The 18,579-nt window shown below is 42.2% G+C and overlaps 1 protein-coding gene across 2 annotated transcripts; it reads left to right on the top strand.

Annotated features, from left to right (window-relative positions):
* Positions 1 to 1,040: 1,040 nt before the first annotated feature.
* tasorb (transcription activation suppressor b) lies at positions 1,041 to 17,685 on the top strand. Of its 2 annotated transcripts, none has more exons than XM_088291545.1 (23): positions 1,041 to 1,481; positions 2,725 to 2,870; positions 3,047 to 3,139; positions 3,686 to 3,758; positions 3,845 to 3,936; positions 4,016 to 4,150; positions 4,218 to 4,339; positions 4,424 to 4,455; positions 5,074 to 5,179; positions 6,458 to 6,561; positions 6,666 to 6,775; positions 9,039 to 9,111; positions 9,233 to 9,307; positions 9,534 to 10,352; positions 11,332 to 11,642; positions 11,737 to 11,839; positions 12,031 to 13,079; positions 14,416 to 14,538; positions 14,677 to 14,836; positions 14,933 to 15,041; positions 15,135 to 15,313; positions 15,395 to 15,529; positions 15,899 to 17,685. In XM_088291545.1, the coding sequence occupies exons 1-23, from the start codon at positions 1,181 to 1,183 to the stop codon at positions 17,152 to 17,154; spliced, it is 5,706 nt and encodes a 1,901-aa protein (XP_088147671.1). In that variant the 5' UTR covers positions 1,041 to 1,180; the 3' UTR covers positions 17,155 to 17,685. The 2 variants fall into 2 exon arrangements, with proteins under 2 accessions (XP_088147671.1, XP_088147670.1); XM_088291544.1 differs by having other exon boundaries at positions 15,896 to 17,685.
* Positions 17,686 to 18,579: the final 894 nt, after the last annotated feature.

The following is an 18,579-nucleotide window of genomic DNA, read 5'->3' as shown; positions in this document are numbered from 1 at the left end:
GTTTTGCAAGTGCCATTCAGACAGCGTACACCGAATAATGTACTAGAAAGTCTAATGCGGAGATGGTAAACATTTTCCACTTCATGTCAAATACAAAAAAATTTGAGGGACGAGGAGGCAACGTCAACCTGTGTTTAGCAATGCTGAAACCGAGCCAATATTATGTGAACTAACGTGCTAAACAGTTAAATGTATGAAAAGCCATAAACAGTATCCTGTGGGTATGTGTTTATCGGTGAAAAAGCATAAATTTATTGTGATACGTGTAAAGTGTATTTTTCGTCATTTATTTAGTTTATTATTTTACCCAAAATGAATGTTATCTTGTAACGTTCAAATGTTTTACAATTCAACAATAAAACAAATTCACGTATTTTGCACTTAAAAATTCAAATAATATCATAACATTCAACCTTTCATTCTTATTTCCTTAAATGAACGCATACCAGTTTTTTTTTCTTGCAGCATTATCCCAAAAGAAAGCTGTACATTTTGTTAGCAACAACACAACATGCACCAACAGCAACAACAAAGAACCAACTAATTCACTTTTTCACATTTAAAACTGTTGGGTTAAAAATAACCCATTATGGGTTATGTGGGCAACCCAACACAAATTGGACTGCCCCAGTGGCTACTGTAGACCAGTTGGGCTGCGTGTGACCCTGAGTGTTGGGTCGGGATTGTACACGTCCAAATGGGTTGAATGTGACTTTGCTCTGGGGTTAATAATCTAAATCCACCCCAAAGGTGGCCTAAATTATAATTATTAAATTAATTATTAATCACACCGTTTTGTCACTGCAAATAAGGGCAATCCCAGAGGCACTTGATCTTAAATAAAGGCGAATTAATTGAATTGAACTGAACTGAATGAATAATAAATAGCAGGCCCACAAAAAAAATGGCTGCCGCATATGGACCCCTTTGCACACCAGTGGGCCAACGCTTCTCTCAACTGTCATTGCATTCCGCACTTCTTCTTTCTGACGTTAGGTGGCGCAGATTTGCTGGTATGTAAACACGGTGACGCTGGCGTAATGCAGTGGAGAAGAACGTCTACGTCATTTTCACAATGGCGGAGGCAGGCTGAGGAGCGGCGTATGTGTGTGAGACAAGCGGCTCGTATTCGTTACAGGCCTACGTTGCATCGCCCGAAGTCGTGCACGGCGCCCCGAAAATGGCCCTAAACCCCAGCACGATGGGGAAAAGGGAGTCGGATTACACCAATACGGGCATCTCACACCAGGAAGGCGGCGAGCCCCAGAAGACTTCAGCCGCCACCTCGGCCACAGCCAACCAAAATGGCGATCAGCCTGGCTGTGGAGACTGTGTAATACCCGAGCAAGAAGCCCCCGAGCGGCACAACAGCGTGCAGGCGGACGCCCGGAGCTGGAGCGGCTCCCCCACGCCGGGCCAGAGACGAAGCGAGGAGCGGCCTCGGAAGCCTTTTCAAATCCCGAGGAAGAAAGAACGGAAAGGTGGTTCCGTGTGGCTGCTATTTGGAACAGAGCGTGTCCTGTCTTTCGAGTGTCTGCCGCCGCTGCTGTTGCATGTTGCTAGCCTGCTAACTAGCCGACTGTCCGCGCTAACTGAAAAAAAATGCTCGTCGCCCTTGATCGAAACGGTGCTTTCCCAGTGGAATACACACACAAGTCATTTGTTGTGACGTGATGAAACAGAGTGGCGACCAGTGTCTCGTGTAAGGACAAGCAGCGTTGCTGTGAAGGTGCCTTAAAGTTTCTTTCTGAGAACTACCCTTCCAAGTCACCCAACCCACACTATTTGGGTTGTTGACCTTTTACTGGTCCTCTTGACCCGCCCGTTGGGTTAAATATTGCAACTGCGGAGGTCAGACAATGACATTGACCCCCATTGATAGTCAAGGATTCATATAACGGCACTGCCATTATTGTCATTTCTTTGAAATGGAGATCCCAGTTTGCCATCACAAGTCCGACACACATTCTCGACATAGATTACCCTCTGGTCTCACTAAATATTAAAGTGTAAAATGCTCCCACGGGCTGGAGTTGTCACAAAGCTTCCTGTGAAGCATCACCTCTATGTGTATACTGTCACAGAAGGCTTCATCAATGTGGCCATACCTTCCTAACGTATCCCATTTGCTTATGAAATTGTCAATTATTGGGCAAGAACCCAACTGAAAGCTTTGTATTTTGCCTTCTACTCGCTCTACACAAAATAATCGTAATCGTAACAATGAGTGTAGTGTGTTAACGTCTTTGCATGTGTTTGTGTGGTTTAATACAAGCTTTAGTGATGGCGCGTTACGTTTGATGATTGTGTAGGGACATTCTCCTCTTTAATCTGCACGATGGAAGGCTGCTGGGTCACTGCACATCACTCACTTCACTCTCTCCAACGTTGGGTATAACTTGTGACCTATTAACAATAACGTGACAAGATTATACCAAAATCAAAGTATGTTGAATTGGAGGGTCTTGAAACGGCCACTTCAACAATAAAATAACACAAAGAATTTTGAAAATTGGATGATAGGTTCCGGAGAAATAGATTTTTTTGCTGACGTGGCCTTTTTGGGGAATGTTTTGTGTGGTATCGCCGATTGACAACCTGCTCGTAAAATGTGATAATGTGAATATTTCTCAACATAGCTCCTTGAACCTTAAAAGATTAAATAACATAAATACATCTCCACAGCTCCATTCTAATCCACATGCCTTCTACTTGTGTGCACAGGCTTGTTCCAGCTTTTGCCACCTGACAGTCGTGAGTTGGACGACCTTGTGAAGCTTATTTCCTCTTTTTACCTGGATGCGTCATCGAGAGGAACGTTCTCCTACAGCAAGGCCAGGCTCATTCACAATGAGCTTCTTGAGAAGGAGGTCAGTCCACATTTCAAATCAGGTCATAATATTTCTAGTAGAAACCTGTGTTTTTAATTGCATAAATAGTTTTGTGGACAGAAGGGAAGTCTTAATTACCGGCCTTGTACTCTGCGATGGATTTATGTTAAATTTGTGATGTTTTCCAATTTAACCTGGTCTCAACTGTTTTTCAGTTCATCGAGAAGCGGAGAGAGATGAAGCAAGAGGGGCGGACAGAACAAGAACTGACAGAATCATACTGCTTCTTATACCCAGAAAAATCCAAGGTAATTTTTGCTACTCGTCCTTGTTCACACATTAGAGGCAGGCTGGAAAGGGGACAATGAATGTTTCTTTCTGAGCTGTACGTGTCCATTTGTGGGGTTGCATGTATATGGCACTCGAAAAGTGCCGCAATAGCTTGTCGTCAAAAGTGAAATGATACCATTTGCAGCAGTGTGTCTGCACCAAGCTGCTTATTAGTCACTCCTGTAAGATATGCATAATGTGTATTTGCGCGCGATAGTAGGATGTAGCATACTTTATTCAGGCTCCAAGGCACCTAACAATAGTAGTGGCGGGTCACCAACCAATTGGTTCCCAAAAGTCAAATATACTAACCTGTAATCCGTAATGCCACAGCTAATGAAAGTAATGTCTGTTGTGGTACATGAATTGATGTCCCATGTTTTTTAATCAATGATTCCATTGCTTTGAGTGATGATGTTGGATTTTGCAGTGGTATTGTTTCAGCGTCGGGGTACTTTACACACGTATAAAATGGAAAGTCTGAATTTTGGTCTCCTGACAATTTGTTCCCTTTAATGTTTTAGCTTCAGTGGACCTGTGAGAAGGGCTTATCCGTGGGACACTCAAGGATAACAACAGTAGGAAATGCATCAGTGGGTAAGTGACATGGCTGCATAAGCGACAGCTGCTCATGCGCTGCTCTGTGAAATGTTTTTCTCAATCCAATTTCTATTTCACTGTAGGCGTATATCTCTCCAAATTCTCTGATTTGTTACAAATCAATCCGTTTGAAGTTGGTTCATCTGGGGACATAATCATTTTTAAAGTTATGAGGGTAAGTATTTCATGTTTACCTTACTTCTTGACATTGTCAAGGTTCCAGAGCTAACTGTAGCTGTTTTTTGTCCTTTTAGGGAAGAGTCAAGCACATCCACGAGAACATGCCAAACAACGCTAAGGAACCGGCAACCAAGTTTGATTGTCATTTGTCCAAAAGTGCCAATCGGGTTACGTCTTTGCTGTCCTACAGAGCATTTGAGCTCACACAGGTACAAACGCTGTCGATGGAATGCCTCGCTTCTCTGTTTTTAACATAACTGCCTTTTTGTCTTCCAGCAATATTTTTTCGAGTTTGCATTTGATGAAATCAAAGCACGGCCCAGGCAAGTGTGCCCCTATGCTGTAGTTTCTTTTCAGTACAAAGGCAAGGATGCTGCAGCCACTTTATCGACACACAGGTAAAACATTCAGAGTGAAAAACATCTGCAAAGTCTCCCCTGCGGTCTTTTGTTTAACAGGCTTTGTGATTCTCTGTTTAATAGGCTTGGCGTAATTTCCTCTGAAGGAAGTCGAGGTAAAATGTTTGATATTCATGAGTTTGTAAAAGACTGAGCCACGCGTAATTATTTGTTGTTATCTGTGAGTGTTATAAGTCTGTCATACTAGACCAGGAGAGACGAAAGTTTTTTTTTTTTTTTTTTTTATTACCTTACTCTGATTACTTACATTAAACCAGGAATGTGTAGTCCAGACAGCAGCTTCATACTTCCAACATGGTTCCCACAGATTCAAAAGCAAGGTCTTAATTGTCATTAACATATCTTAAATCAATCTTTGAATTGTCTTTAAAAAAGTTAACTTTTGATAGGTAGGCTTTCATGCTGTTGGTAGTCTCAAATCTCAAATGAACATTCTTTGTAAAATATATTGAATGACACCCCGTGGTAAATTACAATAGTGGAACCCACAAAACAGTGATGGGGTTTTAGTCGGGACTCTTGAGAGCAGATTTCTGAAAAAAAAAAAAAAAACGTTCGATTAATTGTCTTGTATAAGAGTCAAGTGCAAAGCGATCTACCCAATCCAACTGACAGGCCGTTTTAGAGACAACCTAATAGATCTATCGTCTTAAATATTTTATCACTAGCTGTATCATTTTTAAAGTGATAACTTGCATTTGATGCAATTGCAGGGCGGCGCTGCTACTCTGTGTGGAGTGGTCCACTGGTAACCAAGGGTCAGGAGTTATTCCCAATCCGTTTACGATCATCTTCGCGGGCCTACCTTCCATTCAAACTGTGAGTATACATTATATATAGTGGAATTTCGCTTTCCGCATTTAAATCGTTCTGAAATGTTTCCCTTTGAAATGAATGAAAATACAATTAGTCCGTTCTAGTCGCAGAATGACACATTTACTTTTTTTTTTTTTTTTTTAACCACTGGGTGGTTAAAAATAAATACAACACTATAGAAATACATGACAACACTGTATCGGGACGTGTTTTAACATAGCTCAGCAAAACACAACTCTTACCACATCAACACGCATAATCCATTTTTTCCCAATATTTTTTAGCACTGTAAATTAGTATATTCTAACAACCTAGGTAGGTTATGTTTTATCGTTGGGTGTTGCCGTTCATGGCATGTGGCAAATGCGTCATGTTGTACCTTGGTGAGATTGGTATTTCGATGTCATCCAGCCATTATCAAAATCGAGTGTATAAAAACAGTGTTTTGGTTTTTAATACACGTGAGTTCGCTGACAAATGGCGCCACAATCCACAGTAGATGCTACAATATTAGCGTACCACAACAGGACATCGTGTGCGGTGTTCCATCAGACGCACAGGGTAGCCTGTGCATCCTAACTATAGCTAGCTTATCTAATTTATATATTTGTCTGTATTATTGTTGTATTGCACTGGAGAGGGGAGCCCTCCAATCTCGTTGCACACTTGAGTACAATGACAATAAAGGGATTTCTAATTTCTAAATTTCTAATTTCTTTCGAGCATGACCGTCCCTGTCAGAAATTAAATCAAGCATCAGCAAAGCTTCCTTTTTAAGTTGCTCATTTATTACTGTTGTGCTGCTATGAAAGGGAGGTTTACATTGTATAAAGTAATTCTGCATAGCAATGCAGTTTGTTTTCCAGCACAGACATGAGAGAGCTCTGGTTAACATAGTGTTGCGAATCGTTTCTTTGATTGATTTATTTATTTATTTTGTTGCAGTTGATATAAAATCAATTTTCGATGAATCTTTACATCCCCAGTTAACACGTTACAGTCTTTTCATATGCGGTATTGTTTATGTTCACCATGGATACAGCCAGCCCAAAATGGCAACCCCATCCCATAATGCAACTTGGCTTTTGTTTGAATGAGGTAGTCAATTTTGCACTGGCTGTATTCATGGCAAATGTAAACATTGCTTTATTTGGGTTGACACCCTAGGAGAAATTACAAATAATTTATGCTATCAATAAGTGCTAAGCAATGACTTTGAACTAAGCTAAATGCTACTAACACTTTCATTGGTAAAAATGGAATGTTGGGTTCACTCAACAGTCCCGAGAAGCTCGAGATGAATCAAGGCATGCATCTTGACCAGGTGAAGAGAAAGATCCCTGCAGTGCTCTTCTCTTGGGACACGTACAGCACATCACGGGAAGGTCAGTAACACAGAGATTCTGCAAATGTAACATACAATGATCGGACCATGAGTGCTACAGGCATGATCATTTGCTTGACAGTTACACGTTTTCTTTTGTTGCAGTGGTGAAGTATGGGATGTCAAGCAGCCTTTTTGAGGTTATAGAAGGAAAAGGAAAACCGACCAGTGGCAGTCTGGTAGCACTGATAAACAAATTGGAGAAAGATCGGATGGTGAGTCACCTCTCTACCTGTAAAAGCCTCTAATGATGCAAATCACAAAATTGGATTCCCTTCAAATGACTTATTAGCCGCTTTTTTAAAGTAAAGAAACCAAAGAAGCTGGTATCGACTCTTAAATATTCAAAAATTGTTGACATTAAAAGAGCCATGTGGTCAAAAATTCAAACAAAAAAATTTCAGTCGGCGATGCCAAGCAATTGAGACCCACACATCAACCGACACTGCAACTTTTTTCACTTCCGATCCGATAACGATATTCCGGCCTGGAGTGATGTCTGTGACCGATATTGCCTTATGCGATATCAGCAGGGATAATACATGCCTATTTTTTTTTCATGAATTGTTAGAAAAGATTTGATCAAATTGAACTATTAACAAATAAAATTAGTAGGCAACCGTAGTTATGAGAAAATATGACCCATTTATTACAAACTTTTGGGTTACATGAATTCAACCCCAAAACATAAAAATGTACTGTACTTGAATAAAATAAATGAAAAATAAATTAAAGCAGCACTGTAGACTGATTTTTGACTTGTAAGCTGGCGTGCCCAACTTTTTTTACTTGGTCGCACCAGCGCTAATGTTAAAAAAATTATGACTGAATCACATTCACAGAGCTGGCAATTTAGTGATTTTTTTTCATAAAAAATTATGTTAATTTTCTTAATTTATAATTCTGTCAGGAACATTACAGCAGGACTGCACATGAGATTGATCCCTTGAATAAATCACTGAATTATTTACTTGACATTGACCTTTCAACGATGCGCATAGCACATACCTGTGCACATGCGTCATATTTTTAAATAAATTCAGGACCCTATTTCAGTGCTGGTGGTCATTTTCAAATGAAGGTCTTATATATGTACCAAAATAAGTAATTTGAAATATCACTCAACATAGCTGCATTGCGTCCGTTCTTCCAAAAAGTATTCATGACTATTACGACGTCCATCCATCCACTTTCTGAAGCACTTAACCCCACCGGGGTTGTAATCATGCAACAAAGGTGTCGTTTGTTGTCCTCTGCACAATCTCGGACGTCAGCTGGTGATGATAAATTCACTTTGTGCTGCGGTGAGCCTCAAGTGCAGTTGCGTCGAAAGGTGGAGAATCTGAGCATGTAGCCAGGTTTAAGTAATTAATAACCTGCAATTGTCACTTACATGGCCATTTCCCACTAGTTCTTGTTCCAAATCACCTGTAGAGACTTGGAAGAGGCGGCTTGCATTGCTATCTTAGCGCCGTCATTCCACTTTTGTTTACTGCTTAAAGAGTTTGCCAGAGCAATTCACGTAGATCCCGCCGGTTGCGCAATCTCCTTCGGGATTTTGAAAGTGCTTGTCAACTCATCAATTTGTACTGTAATCCAATGTTGATTAAGTCGACACGATTATCAAGTCCAGCAGCGAAAGTATAAATACATTTAAAAAGGAAAAGGCACTGGTCATCAATCTTCACATTGCAGCCGCCAGCTGAAGCCTCCACCATGACCGTTGTGCGGGTGACCACCGAGGGAGCCCCGCTACGACTCTCATTCAAGTGAATGACAGCAGTGCGTGCGCTCGGGATATTTTTATGTCAGCGCCAGTATTTATTAAAAAAAAATGTAAAATATGGTGAATCCCACACAGCCGAAATCTTTGTTAGCTCCTTTACAGGAGTGTTTTTTTTATCAATTGGGCTCTGCACGCTAGATCCATAGGCTGCTGGATACAAGACAAGGAGTGGTTTATGGACTGGACTGCTTGCCTATGAGTGCTAATCTGGGAGATTTTGGATGTAGACCAATAAATCTGTTTTTTTTTGGCTGATAACGGACCGAACTATTATACAAATATCAGATCGGGTCACCCCTAATAAATACAGTTAAGAATTTTTTTACACCGCTTGCGCTTGAAGTTAATTTTTTGTGAAAGGTTGTGCATTTTCGATCGGCATTTACCTCGGCAATATCACAATGCCGACGATTGACATTTTGAATCGCAGCCAAACAGGTGACTGATCATCGTCCACTCATGAAAGCCCGCACACTGCGTGACCATTCAGTTTGGGCCACATTGCTTGCTGTGCAGCATCTTAGTCTCTTGGTGAGCACTGCCAAAAGAAAACAGTGTGAGCTTTTAGCAACATAGATTAACATGGGATAAGAAAATTGGCAGCAAATGGCTCACATGTTTTTATAATGACACACTAACTAGTTTTGTTTGTAATTTTTTTTTTTAACCATGATGTCTACCTTCTTTTGTAGGTGCTGGTGAAGTCCCTGTTTGATCGGGGCTTTCTCTTCCTGTTGTCCTCATCACAGATGGTGGAGTCCAAAGGTGCCAGCAACTGTTTCTTTTTTATTATCATCACATACGTCATTCTCAACTGCCAGTTTGCCTCCTACTTGTTAGCTCCGGTGAGGATTACGCTTTTAAAAAGTTTCCATTTCTTTTGCAGAACGGCGGGGGCGGGTTGAAAAGAGCCTGCAAGCAATATTCCTCTTTCACGAGTCAAGGGCGGTTTTCAAGTATTGTGAGTTATTCACATTCATTTATCTATATTTTATGTGAGCATCTGGAGGAAGCTCTATCAAAGTAATGGGATGCAAAACTCTTGATTGATGATTGTGTTTACTCATGTAGAAAGATTACAGGTTATCTGTGGTCTGATGAGGCATAGTCCTGTTTCAAGCTTCAGTCAGTACTTAATAATAAGCTATCATCTTATATTAGGCCTTACTTTGTTTTGTCTGTCGCAGCATCCCGACTATCCACGCCCGAGCCATTGACAGCGGGACCACACACCAATTTCCAATCTATGGAACGTTTCATCCCTGCCTTGCATTACGCCTTTTTCACATTGCGCCCAAGCGCAGGCAAAGACCCAAGTTCCGGTGTGGAGCGACAAGCCACGGACTATTTAAGCCGCGTAGACTCGGGAAGAGTGCGACCGTTCATCTTGCCAGACTACAAATATCATGTGGATGACAGGCCATATACGGTTCCTTTACCCAGACCCAAAGGGAACATGGAAGCCATACTGCGGTCTTATATCCACAACTCATCAAACTACACTTTACCCCTGAACAAGGCAAAGGACATAATCGAACGGTTAAGCAACCCCACACCTGTCGCTGCCCCAGTCCCTGTAGAGTACAGCCCCGTTTCTGATTGGGGTGGCTCTGACCGATCTGAGAGACTGTCAGAAAGAGCGCCACCAGAACGACTCGCACAGGAGAATCCAACCTCAGAGACCAACCGACAGGGACTGGGGTTGGCCCATTCAAACGGTGCCCAGTTGCAGCACGAGTCCCACACTGAATCCCAGCCCCCGTCACAACCACAGCCAGCGAAGGTGCTGCTATCACAGAGCGACTACGATAAAGACAAAATGAAACAGTTACTGAAGCTGATCCAACTCCACAAGAAATCACTAGTTAAGGATCCCGTGAGAGAAAAAGAGGATGGAGCCTGGGAGTCCAACAACCTCAAGAGGAAATTTGAAGGCGAAGAACGGGGAGACAAGAACAAACATCAACGCACAGATCTATTGAGTAATGGCGAACCCAGCAGCAGGGGTAAGTAAGGAAAGCTCTGTGATCTAAATGAAAATAGATTTAGTGTCCTTTTTACCTCGTTGGTGAAGAAGAATCTGCATTACGGTCACAACACAATCTGCCGTCAGAGAGACTCCCAGTCAAGTTTGTTTGTAGGTTTTTTTTGTGTTTTTTTTAACTTTGTCATCAGTCCAAAGAATTTTCTGCACAACACATGCGCTGTTACTGTTTTCTGGCCATTTATGTGGCAGTATTTCAGCGCGACCTGTGATCTACACAATTCCTGCTCATTTTTAGTGCTTTTGTGTGGACAGGGCTATTTCGTTATACATACGTTTTGAAAATGTTTAAGAAAAAGCTGTCTTTCAAAGTATCACTTACTTGATTTAATTTGTGCAAAATTACCAAAACAGCATAAACGTTCAGTTCCCATTTGTATCTTCAAAGTAAAATTTGATTTAATTTCAAATAATGCAACTTTCTTAAGTCTAACTAATTGCACTAGATTTTCCAGATTATATTAAAATCACTCACTGCTTGAATAAACTAGAAATAATTAAATAGTTTTCAAGGGTTTCAAGTTTGAAGGAAACTAAATGTATATTTGTGTTTAAAATTGCCCCACTGAATGTTTTTGCAACAAAATAGTTGGTTGCTATTCACAATGTGAATTAAAGAAATAAAAACAGTTGATTATATAAAAAATGGGAAAAAATCATTTGTTTTATTATATTGTCATATTTGTATTGTTTAATAAAAGCCTTGGTTCAAATCCCTGGGATTAATCTGCAAAAAAAAAATATTCTCAAAAGTACAAAATTGGTCCTCAAATTAAGCCATTGATGCGCAAAACAGATCCTCAAAGGAGGGTGAGGGGTCAAAAGGTTATTTTGAGCCTTGGGTTTTTATTCATGTTTGGGGCCCTTGCATGTATGCTGGACAAATGCAATTTTTTAAAAAAAATTGTTACATTTTTCGCACATTTTGTTCCTCCTCCTAGGGGCACCAGCAGAGGAGACGGGAGAAGACGGTGGTCAGAATGAAAATCTGACAGCAGTAATGGAAAGCATGGGAATCTATGACACTGACTTGAGGGCTTGTGGCAACACCAATACAACAGCAGTTCACGAGACCCAGCGTCTTCTCAAGATACTGCTCTCCACTCTCAATAAAGCCGTTGCTCAGGGATCAATATCTGTGAAATCGAACCACGGTGAGCAGTCAACAGGTCCTGAAAAGGTGAAACCCGTTGTTCCAGCCTCCAATTCTCGCAAACAAATTGAGCCTTCATCACAAACAAACTACACGGAGGTGAGATGTGAACTACTGATTCTGACATTTGTTTGCTTCCAACACATAGTGGTGTTAGTTAAGTCAGCTCATGATGTTTATGTTGTCTGTTTAGGAGGATATGGACTGTAGCCCCGGAAGTGCTATAAGCGCAGGCTCTCCAGTAGACCAAGCTCAAACCTCAGCGAGCACAACCTGTGCCATACCCACAAATGAAGGTAAATTCATTCATTTTATTGTCAAATTTTGGATGTACAGATAGGTCCATAAATATTTGGACATTGCATCTAATCCTTTGCAGTGATGTTTCGAGCCAGCATATGACAATTGTGTCCCTGTCCCATTATTTATGGTCCTCACTGTAGTTCTTTGGGCATTATTGAGGAGTTTGCACTCGGGTCTCTTTCAGAAAAAATACAGTCCCTGCCTGAGCCTGAGCCTGAGCCTGAGCCTGAGCCTGAGCCTGAGCCTGAGCGTGAACCAGAGGTTGTGACGATGGAAAGGTTGGAGCCAAAGATGCCCTCGCCGATTGATGTGAAAAAGACGGCACCAACGTTACCGTTAGCAGAGGAAGCTCCTTTCAGGCCTTCTATCAGCTTGGACACCATTCTCAACCAGGAAATGCACAGCCTCACTTCTGACATTAAAAACATCATGCAGAGTCATTGCATCGCATACAACTCGCAGCTACCTCCACGGCTACCTTTGCTCAATTCTTGGCAGCATAGGAGCTCCTTCTCAGATTTTGTCACGGAGCATGTCACTCCTGTCTCCGTGCAGGAGCATGTTGAAGCACTTAGTAAGCAGTTGGAAAAGTTTATCCCAGCCCCACCTGTTTCACCCAAAGCCTATTCCCCGGAGCCGGCAGAGGCGATAGCAGACTTACCAATGCCGTCATCCATGCGAACTAACAAACCTGAAGTACATCCCCCCCTGATGAACACAAACTCATCTCAGACTAGTAATCAAGGTCCTCCTGTAAAAGAGGCGTCAGAAAGTATGCCCAAATCGGATCCTCTTTCATCAGAGATTGTGGAAGAGGCTTATTCTCCCTCCCAGATTCCCCCAGAGTTATCAGCGAAATCCCAAAAGTCAGTCTCTGCTACGTCCTCCGGCGCTACTGCTGGTGCCGGCGCTGGCGCTGGTGCCAGTGCTGGCGCTTGCGCCGCCGCTGGTGTCGCCGCTAGTGCCAGTGCTGCCGCTGCCGCTGGTGCCGGCGCTGGCGTTGGTGTTGCCGCTGGTGTTGCCGCTGGTGCTGCCGCTGGTGCCGCCGCTGGTGCTGCCGGCGCTGCCAGCACTGGTACTGGACTTATGCCGGGCAACATCATTGGTCAGCTCAAACCAGAAGTTTTCAGCAGTTTGGTGGAGATCTTTAAGGACGTCACCAAGAATACAGTGAAGTTCTACATCTACTCCGGGGATGAGGGCGAGGAAAGTACTGTCTGCAAAGAGATAAAGGTAATAACCTTTCAGAAATACCGACAAATGTCCCTTTCTCATCTTCTTTACTTTACTGTGAAATCAGTGTGAGGTTCCATTTAGAATTTAGATGCTAATCAAGTGTTAAGGCTAAGTCTTAGAAACTCTTGCCTTTTGAAAGTAGAATTGCATACTCAGAGTGTCAAAATTCTGTCCACTATTATTCTATTGGTCAGTGCTTCTCACTTTTTACACCAAATACCACTACAATAAAATGATTGGCTCCTAAAGCACCTACATAATGATAAACAGTCATGTAAACAGTAAAGTTGTTGTGAAAAAGGAGCGACATTTTATTCCCATGAATTATTTATGTAATTAATATTATGCATATCGTTAGAACATTATGGTTGCTCTTAGATATAGGGATAAAAAACTAATTGCAAATTTATTGTACATACATTTAATAATACATAAAATTTTACTTTACTTTAATTTTACCTTAAGAAATAAAACACTTTAAAGTAAAAATTGTGCTGTTGATTTCAAATCCATTATTATAGAGTGACAATCAAATAGTAATGAGCCCTACTCAGTTTTTCCGACTTAGTTTATATTTTTTCAAAAATTGAAAAAGTGAGTAATTTAAATACCTGATTAAAAAAAAAATTTGAAAAAAAAGCTTATGGAAAAGTTTGCAATAGGCTGCAACACAGTAAAAAAGTATGAATTCACGATCAACGAGGAAGAAGGCAATCCAAGTTGAAACTTTTTTGACTGGCATGACTTTTTCACATTTTAAATGTGGCAAATTTTGTCCTTAAGGCCTTTTCACTCTGCGCTTAGCTGGCGTAGCCCACCGTCGACAAACCCACTCGATGTGTATATGTTGTGAGAGCGCCGTGCCTCGAGTAGAAAAATGTTCCTCGCTGTTACATCAGACGGCACATCCAATAGGAGAGCGGTTGACCAAGTGACTTCAGAGTGGTAACAGCAGTATATCAACCTCCGAGAAAGGGATCCATGCTAGTTCCTGGTAGGCTGCTAAGCAACCACTTCTAAATATGGGCATGCTTGTACCCAAGTGCTGTTATCCCTGCCCCCTGCCCTACATTAAATGCCAAGAAAGCAAGTGCCGCGTGAAAAGTCCTCAATTCAGTAATTCCTTTGTGGACCACTGAAGGTAGCCTGCGTATCACAAGTTGAGAATTACTGCAATAAACACGAACAAATGTCCGAATATTACATGCGCCACCCAACAAAGGCAGTTCAACATTGCTAATGTGGCGTTCCGTGTCATGCTTCCTTATGTTGGCCAGCACTTGCATGAGGCGACAGTTCCAAGTAGAAAATAATGTTTCTCTTTGTCCTGAAGGAATACTTGAAAAGTCTTGGCAACAGCGAATGCACCCCGCAGATGTTTCTGGAAAACAGCAGCAGCCTAGACAAACTCCTTATCATCATTCAGAATGAACACATTGCCGCGCATGTGCACAAGGTAATACTACATCCTTCATCCTTAAGGTCTCCGCTGCATTCTACATTTCATAAAAGTCGATACATTTTTTTAATATAGGATTTATCATGGACATGAATTGATTTTCACACCCAATTGGCTGTCATCTGTAACTTGTAGATCCCAGCGCTGGTATCTTTGAAGAAGATGCCCTCAGTGAGCTTCGCTGGTGTTGACACTCTGGATGATGTCAAGAACCACACCTACAATGAACTGTTTGTGTCTGGAGGCTTCCTGGTGTCCGATGAGTTTGTTCTTAGTCCTGACCTCATCACACAGGGTTAGTTGTTCTTCTTAACACATTATATTTTATGAAGGTCAGTCATCAGCTGATTCGTTCGTTTGTTTATTTATTGTTTTTTTTTTTTTCTCTCAGATCGCTTGCAGGCATTGCTGAAGTTCTTGGAGGACCAAAGTACCCCTGAGCAGCCCTGGCAGTGGAAGGTGCACTGCAAGTCACAGAAGAAGCTTAAAGAAATGGGCCGGTCAGTTTGAGATCCTCCAAAACTGTGTGGCCAACTGTGAGCTTTGATGAGACAAGGACATTGTGGAAGCTAACCTATTGTATCGTGTCACAGGTTGAACACCAACGCGATGGGGCTGCTCAACCTTCTGACAGCCTATCAAAAGAAGCACCTTGTAGAGTTCCTTCCATACCACGAGTGCGACGCCCAGTCACGTCAGGCTCCTGATCTCGAATGCCTGATTAAGCTGCAAGCTCAGCACACACAACAGCGGCATCTCATTTTTGTCACAGGTCTGTTCATTTTGAATTAGACTCAGGTATTTGAGTATAAATATAAATTTTATTTGGATGACATTTGTTTTTTTCTCTCAGAGAGGCCCTTTGAGATGTTCCTACAGTATTCCAGGAATGGAATAATGATAGCGAGCATTGATGATATTATGGGTGCGTTCCACAGCCTGATTGGCTCAATCAGTCAAAATGAGCTCCCAACGCCGCCCTCTACTGGTGGGTATTTCCATAAAGAGCCAAGTCTTTCCGACAGTTATGCTCTGTATTCAGTTTCGGCTACAACTAACAATTATTGTCATAATAAATTAAACTGTTTGATTATATTTTTTCAATTACTTAATCTGAAAATATTTACTGTTGGCTGTAATCAGTATATTTGGAAATTTCTCATTAAAAAAAGTTTAGACAATTAGTCAATTGTCATAATAGTCAACTCATTTTATAATCGATTAGTTGTCAATTTAAATGAGTAATTGTTGCACCTCAATTTCAGTTTTTTTTTTTCGTTTCTTTTTTTGTTTTGTTTTGTTTTTTTAATCTTTCCCCAAACATTTCTATTTTGACCTCCTTCTGTCTTCTCAGTAGTGAATGATGAGTGTGAGGGAGAGGAGGACATGTCATTAGACTCTGATGACGGTGAGACGCCCGCTGTCGTCGACGGCAAAGAGCAGAACCCCGAAGCGGATGCAGTGATGTTGCCACAGCCGCCTCTTCCAAACACAGAAGAGTTCCGTCCACCACTCCCCGACCAGCATGCCACCCCTGATGGAACTCCGCCGCAGTCTGAATACAACGCTCTCAAAACTGCCATCTCTCAGTTCAAAGCTGCAAACCAGTTAGGCATCGGCTCATCAGAACTGGGAAACTCATCTCCTGGAGGTTTTCCTGTCAATCCCCACCAAAGTTTCTTGTGTCCCTCTGCATCATGGTCTTCCTATACTGGCTCATCCAGTTATGCGGCCTCGCCGGCCTATCCTGCCTCACCCTGCAGCAGCAACCAAGAACAGGAGTACCGCCCCGTGGTCACAGTCCCAACCCCGAATACACCCCCTACTGTCAACGCCACAGTCGGACCGCTCGCTAATCTGGCCTCCCTCCCATTAGAGGTCAAACCCCCTCCTCCACCTCACCTCATGATGCTTGGTCACGCGTATGGCTCTGACCCTGCAGGACCTGGAGTTACCGGGACTCCGCCGCTCACTCCCTCCCTCCCTTATATAGACAGCGGTGACACAGTCAAGCAAAGTTATATGACTGGCATTCCCATCAATGCTAGTTGTACCCCAGCACAACATGCAGACAGGACGCTCAGCGGAGCTGGGGAGGGGAACTGGGGGCCGCCGGTGACCAGCACTTTTCCAACTGCAAGCAATCAAGTTTCGGTTCCACCTGGCCCAGTTGACCCCACTGTACTGCCCAAGAGTGGGGAAATCCTTGGCGTTAACAAGGCCGCTTGTCCTAGTGGCAGGACTCATGTGAATTGCACTGACAAACCTGGAGCTCCTGTGGGTGTTCCCACAGTAGCCACCAGAGGGGGCTCAGCAGTCAGACCTAAATTTCCTCCACAGCAAATGTGTGGCATGGGCTACAGCAATGTAGGTGGCGGCATACCCCCACCAATGAATCATGGGCCTATGAGGGGTGCGAGGGGACCTGGGCCGTTCAGGGGGAGAGGAGTTCCTCCGATTGGACTCTGGCCACGACTGGGACCGGGACGAGGACATGAACGGCCGGATGGACCCGGAGGGGGTCCTTGCTCTTGGGGTTACCCAACAGGCAGGGGTGGGACGCAAAATTACTACACAGACTACACATATTCTCACAATTATGCCCCTGAGTAGACAATCAAGTTGTTGCAAGGGGCAACACAAACGTCATACTCCAGAGACTATTAGAACTGGCTGAATGTATATATATATTTCCTTGTCATAAACCTGATTATTTGAATTGGTAAATAAGTATCCTGGTTTTCTACATTAATAAAGATTGATACAGGCAGTGCCGAGTGTCCTACTGTCGCGTAAACTGTATGTATGCACTCTTTCCATGTGAGCTGTCAAGACACCCAGTTCAAACCACTATATTTATATTTGCCAAAAAATGCTATTGGCCTTTCCGCTTCTCTGAATTTACCCTGTAATTTCTGTTTATTCTGCTTTTGAAACGGTTTATGGACAAGGGGAAAGGATATTTTTTTATTAAAATAATAATCAAGTGAGACCAATTTCACTTGTTTTTTTTTCATTTTGTTTTATGGAGTTGGTTGTCCTAAATTCTGTGAAATAAAACATTTCAAATATTGGCTGCGTGATAATGTTGGGTGAAAACGGTGATAAGCCAACCATTAAAAAAATACTCTAATGTGCAGTAAATCAGTGGTCTCAATGTGCTTCGAGTGTGAATGGAATATTTCTGAACTCATTTGTAGATGAGTTAAAGCATCTAATAAAAAAAATCTTTACTCTATGTTCAATGCAGCCACACAATTCTAACACTTTTATTATGATAAATATTGTGTTTGTGATTAACGACTTATGCAGCGACACCCACTTGTTTTTATCCATATCAGGGCTGGCCAATTTGTTAGTTGCTGTCGACTGAATATGACGTCACAGTCAGTCATGGCTCAGGTAGCCACAGTCAAGCAAAGTTATATGACTGGCATTCCCATCAATGCTAGTTGTACCCTAGCACAACATGCAGACAGGACGCTCAGCGGAGCTGGGGAGGGGAACTGGGGGCCGCCGGTGACCAGCACTTGTCCAACTGCAAGCAATCAAGTTTCGGTTCCACCTGGCCCAGTTGACCCCACTGTACTGCCCAAGAGTGGGGAAATCCTGCTCACCTGTTGTTCTGTGTTTGGGCATGTGACCTTCGCAAGCTGAGCCGTGAGCTACAAACTGCTCGAGAGGTATTAAAAATTGATTGTTTTCTATTGCTTTATTCGTATTTAAGAAATGCAATATTAATCAAAATGTCACGTTAAGAGTAGTGGGGCTACATAGACTCTCTCTCGCTCTCTCTCTATTATATATATATATTTTTGTTGACGTCTCCTTTAAAGTTCTATATGCTATTCTAGCCAATGATTCCAATTTGAATTATTTAATCCAAAACCGAATGGTACAATACAATTTTATTTATGTAGTGCATGATTGCAAAGCAATCTATGATTCTGTGTGGCAAGAGCATTTTTACGTTAAAATCCCTTGTGATTGTCTATGAAATCAAATTAAGTACCGTTTTTATTATTTTCGGCGCAATCA

The sequence above is a fragment of the Idiotropiscis lumnitzeri genome, chromosome 3, assembly GCF_059441095.1.
Source record: "Idiotropiscis lumnitzeri isolate Australia: NSW breed Sydney's pygmy pipehorse chromosome 3, RoL_Ilum_1.0, whole genome shotgun sequence".
In the NCBI taxonomy this organism is placed as follows: Eukaryota; Metazoa; Chordata; class Actinopteri; order Syngnathiformes; family Syngnathidae; genus Idiotropiscis; species Idiotropiscis lumnitzeri.
Note: the sequence above shows the minus strand (reverse complement) of the source record. Positions and strands in the feature narration are given on the sequence as shown.

Coding starts and splice junctions, on each gene's coding strand:
- tasorb (XM_088291544.1), top strand. CDS start 1,181: ATGGCCCTAAACCCCAGCACGATGGGGAAAAGGGAGTCGGATTACACC. Junction 3,937..4,015: donor TCATTTTTAAAGTTATGAGG/GTAAGTATTTCA, acceptor TTGTCCTTTTAG/GGAAGAGTCAAGCACATCCA. Junction 15,314..15,394: donor GCATCTCATTTTTGTCACAG/GTCTGTTCATTT, acceptor TTTTTCTCTCAG/AGAGGCCCTTTGAGATGTTC.